This window comes from Microplitis mediator, chromosome 6 (genome assembly GCF_029852145.1).
Source record: "Microplitis mediator isolate UGA2020A chromosome 6, iyMicMedi2.1, whole genome shotgun sequence".
Classification (NCBI taxonomy): Eukaryota; Metazoa; Arthropoda; class Insecta; order Hymenoptera; family Braconidae; genus Microplitis; species Microplitis mediator.
The window spans coordinates 3,503,908-3,507,969 of NC_079974.1; the positions used below are offsets into that span (position 1 = coordinate 3,503,908).

At 35.0% G+C, this 4,062-nt stretch overlaps 1 protein-coding gene across 1 annotated transcript; it reads right to left on the reverse strand.

Moving 5' to 3' along the window:
* LOC130670039 (cyclin-T-like) lies at positions 1-1,104 on the reverse strand. Its single transcript, XM_057473211.1, has one exon. It carries the CDS (start codon positions 1,102-1,104, stop codon positions 1-3), a length of 1,104 nt encoding a protein of 367 aa, XP_057329194.1.
* Positions 1,105-4,062: the final 2,958 nt, after the last annotated feature.

Sequence of the window (4,062 nt, forward strand, 5' to 3'; positions counted from 1 at the left end):
CTACAAAAGCTTACGTCTCTTAGCAGAACACAAAATACTGCTCATGTCGTAATTATTTTGACGCTTACGGCTGTGGTCCAGATCCGCTTCAGTTGACGGTACAAGCTGGCAGGTACTTCCAATGGAATTATCCTGAACTTCTACATCAGGAGGTGAAGAAGTCGATGATCCATCTGATTCAGATTTTTTCTTCATCAGTCTATCACGATACTCGTGATAGCTGATTTTTCGTCGAGTCCTTGGCTTCTCGACTTCAGGGTTACCGGAAACAATTTCTGGGTCCGATGAACTGGGGGTCGTCGCTATCCGATTCACTGCAGTCACTTTGACCGATGGATTTTTAAATAATCCCATCACCCGGTTTTTTATCCTGGGTGACATTTTATCTAAAACCGCTTTGAACTCCCTGTCCATCTTAATCAGTAAATCGAAGGTCACATTGGTGTCGAGGAGCCAAAACCAAAGATTCCCGTCTATGACTTGGGGAATCTTCCACTGCGATGATTGGATGGTGAAATAAATACAGAATGACGCCACAACTGCCGGTTTATATTTCACGCACATTGACGTCATCTGTAAAGTGTAATTAGCCATCTGCAGGAAAATCTTGCATAATTCCTTGCAAGCTTTTATTTCCCCACAGAATTTCTTGATGTAATGATGAGGGTGACTAACCCCCATCTTGAATCCAAGTGTTCCCAGAAGAAGTTGCTCATTTGAAGTTAGTGCCTTGACCTTCTCCTGGTTCTCGGCAAAAGTAGTGTCCAGTTGGTGAACTTCGTATTTGTTGAGGCAGACATGAAGAGCGCTGATGACCGCTTGCGATTTTTGTGGCTCTTCTTCCACCTTTGCCGCCAGAAAAATCGCTGCCGTGGCAATTTCATACCGGTGAAACTTGGCTAATGAATGGTGAATAAAGAATCTGTGCATGTACACAATGGCAGTGTGCACACAGACTTCTGACAACTTTAGCCGCTTGCCCAAATCAGTTATAAGGTAAGCGGCTTGTTGTTTGTGATCTAGCTCCTTCTCCGCGCTGATGCCATCCTTGGAACTAGGAGAGTTCTTCAACTCTTCTTTGTTGAAATACCACTTTTGAGCCATTTTTATTCACAATTTTTCACTGTTAATTTAACTTCACTGGAAACTTTCTTACTCTGCACTGGAACAGTTTAAGCACTTTGAAATAACACAATTTGGTTTTTTCCGTAACTTTTGAAATATTCTCAGACGAACTAATGGGTATGAAGTTCGAGAATAAAGTGAGGAAATATTGACAAGACACTAAAATTTAAGGGATTTTATAACAAAAGAAATTGTCACAACAATGGGTATGGGGGTAATTAAAAAGTAATAGTTTGGGGCTGAAGAAATGTACCTGATGTAATTAGGAAAAGGTAATTAGACTTAAAACTCACAATATTATGGTCATTAAGGTCTGCATATTCACGTGTGAACGTAATTACTATTCCTGTGAAAGACCAAATGGCAAATAATTAAGTTTGTCATTATATATTTATGCCGAAGTCTCAAATAATAGATTTAAAATTTCCTGAAAATTAAAGTATACGGAAATAAATTACCTGTGTACATTAAGAGGCGACAAATAACATAATGACGGTAATCAGTAAATAGTATCATTTTAAATAGGTATTCTTTCATTTACAATTCAAACGTACATAATTATAAAATAAATATTAAAATTTATTGTCTATACAGGAAAAATTAATTTTTGAAATTTAAAAATTGTAATTTGAAAATTAGAAATTTATGATGTGTATTATAAAATTTATTTTTTATTTTGACATCCAGGTTTCGGGGTTTAATTTTAAACATCACCCGTGTAAAAAATTGCGGAATTTCGCCGGTAATTCACAGGTGATCAGCTGAATATCATGTGTAAGTGATATTTTGACAAAAATATAAATTTCAGATGATTTTCGGATGAATATCAAAAGATAATATGTAAAAAAAAGTTAGTAATAGATTGTAATGATTTTATTATAAGTTGACACGTAAAATGGCAGATATTTTTTTTTAAATCAGCAGTAATAGTCCATCGGCTGAAGAGGAGGTCCCGTAAACATTTTGTTGGCACCGGGTAAATCCAACTGTATCTTATGTATTTTGGGCCAAGGATCACGAAAATTGGGTCCATCTTGTTCAAAAGTGGTGCAAACAATTGTTTATAACAATTTAATTGTTTAAATCAAAATAACTCCCGAACGGCTGGTTTGTTGGCGCAGTGTAGAGAAAGAAAAATGTTTAGAATAAAAAGATACACAAAAAAGGTTTCATGTGTTTTTTTTGCATCTCAAATATTTCGCGAGATATAATAAAAAAAAGAGCCGTCGCTCGGACCTCTCCCTCGCGCACTAGCGACTGCCTATGCGCGAGCTCTCTCTCCGCCAAATCGCGTCAGATGCTGGATAGGCCGGAATTTTTTTACATTAAAAATCATAGAAAAATAATAAAAAAAACGATTAATTGTCGATACTACCAATCGACAGCATTTGTTCTGAAACGAATTTTTGTCGTATCGTCAAAAGACGTTTTTTTTTTTGTTCACAAATGTTATAAACAAATGGATGTTTTCAAAGTCCGAAATGGGTTCAAAAAATCGAAAAAATGTCGATACTACCAAAAAACGTTTTTTGACGATACGACAAAAATTCGTTTCAGAAAAAATGCTGTCGATTGGTAATATCGACAATTAATCGATTTTTTTTTTATTTTTCTATGATTTTTAATGTAAAAAACTTAGAAAAATTCCGGCCTATCCAGCATCTGACGCGATTTGACGGAGAGAGAGCTCGCGCATAGGCAGTCGCTAGTGCGCGAGGGAGAGGTCCGAGCGCCGGCTCGTTTTTTTATTATATCTCGCGAAATATTTGAGATGCAAAAAAAACACATGATACCTTTTTTGTGTATTTTTTTATTCTGAACATTTTTTTCATTTTACACTGCCCCAACAAACCAGCCGTTCGGGAGTTATTTTGATTTAAACAATTAAATTGTTATAAACAATTGTTTGCACCACTTTTGAACAAAATGGACCCAATTTTCGTGATCCTTGGCCCAAAATATTTAAGGTACAGTTGGTTTTACCCGGTGCCAACAAAATGTTTACGGGACCTCCTCTTCAGCCGATGGACTATTTGAAGACTGATATCTCGGCGAGAAAGAGACGTATTAAGGTCCATAAAAAAAGAAATTAAAGCTGAATAATGAAGGTAACCGGTCCTCATAGTGGTTGAGCAAAAATAATTTTTTCCACGCCCGGAGACTAAAAAAAAAAAAATTAAAAAAATTTGAAAATTTTTTTGTCGCTGGTTTTTCTAAGATTACTTAAAAACTGCTGACGCTAAAAACTTTTAAAGTTCCAATCCAAAAAGTAGACACTTGGAGCTACAATTTCCTTTTTTTTTATTTTTTGTGCGACCATTTTTCTCAAAGTCAGGGCCTGTTGAGAATCGCCTAAAAATTTAGAATTTTTTTTGGATCCTTTAATTTTTTCCATTAGCGTATTACGATACTTAAATTTTGATGCTTTTCGACGATATACTTATAGTAAATAAAACTACTAGAATTAAGTTATGAAGATAATAAAATTATTATTTCATAAGCTTTTTTTTGACAAGTGTCTTGTAGTTTTTTTAGGTTTAAGTAGTAATTTTAAATAGTCAAGCAGTATATTTCAACGATTAACTGTTAATTATAGCAGTTTAAACATTAAAATCATAATTTGACTAACTGAATCGACATTAGTTATTGAACATAACATAAATAATTACAAGTTGAACTACAATTATTATCAATCATTTTTTTTCGTGCAGGAAATTAACTTCTCGACTAGACTATTACGTCTATGAAAACTTTGTCAATGATGAACAGATGAATGAGACATAATGTCAACCAAATCTTTCAACTTCATGAGGTCTAGATCGGTACCGACAAGCCAATCACAGCTAAGCATGAGTAGAAGAGGTGGCAACTCATGTCTCATTCGATCTGATTGGAAGTTGTTTTGTTGATAACCAATGAAATACGAGCTGCCATCTC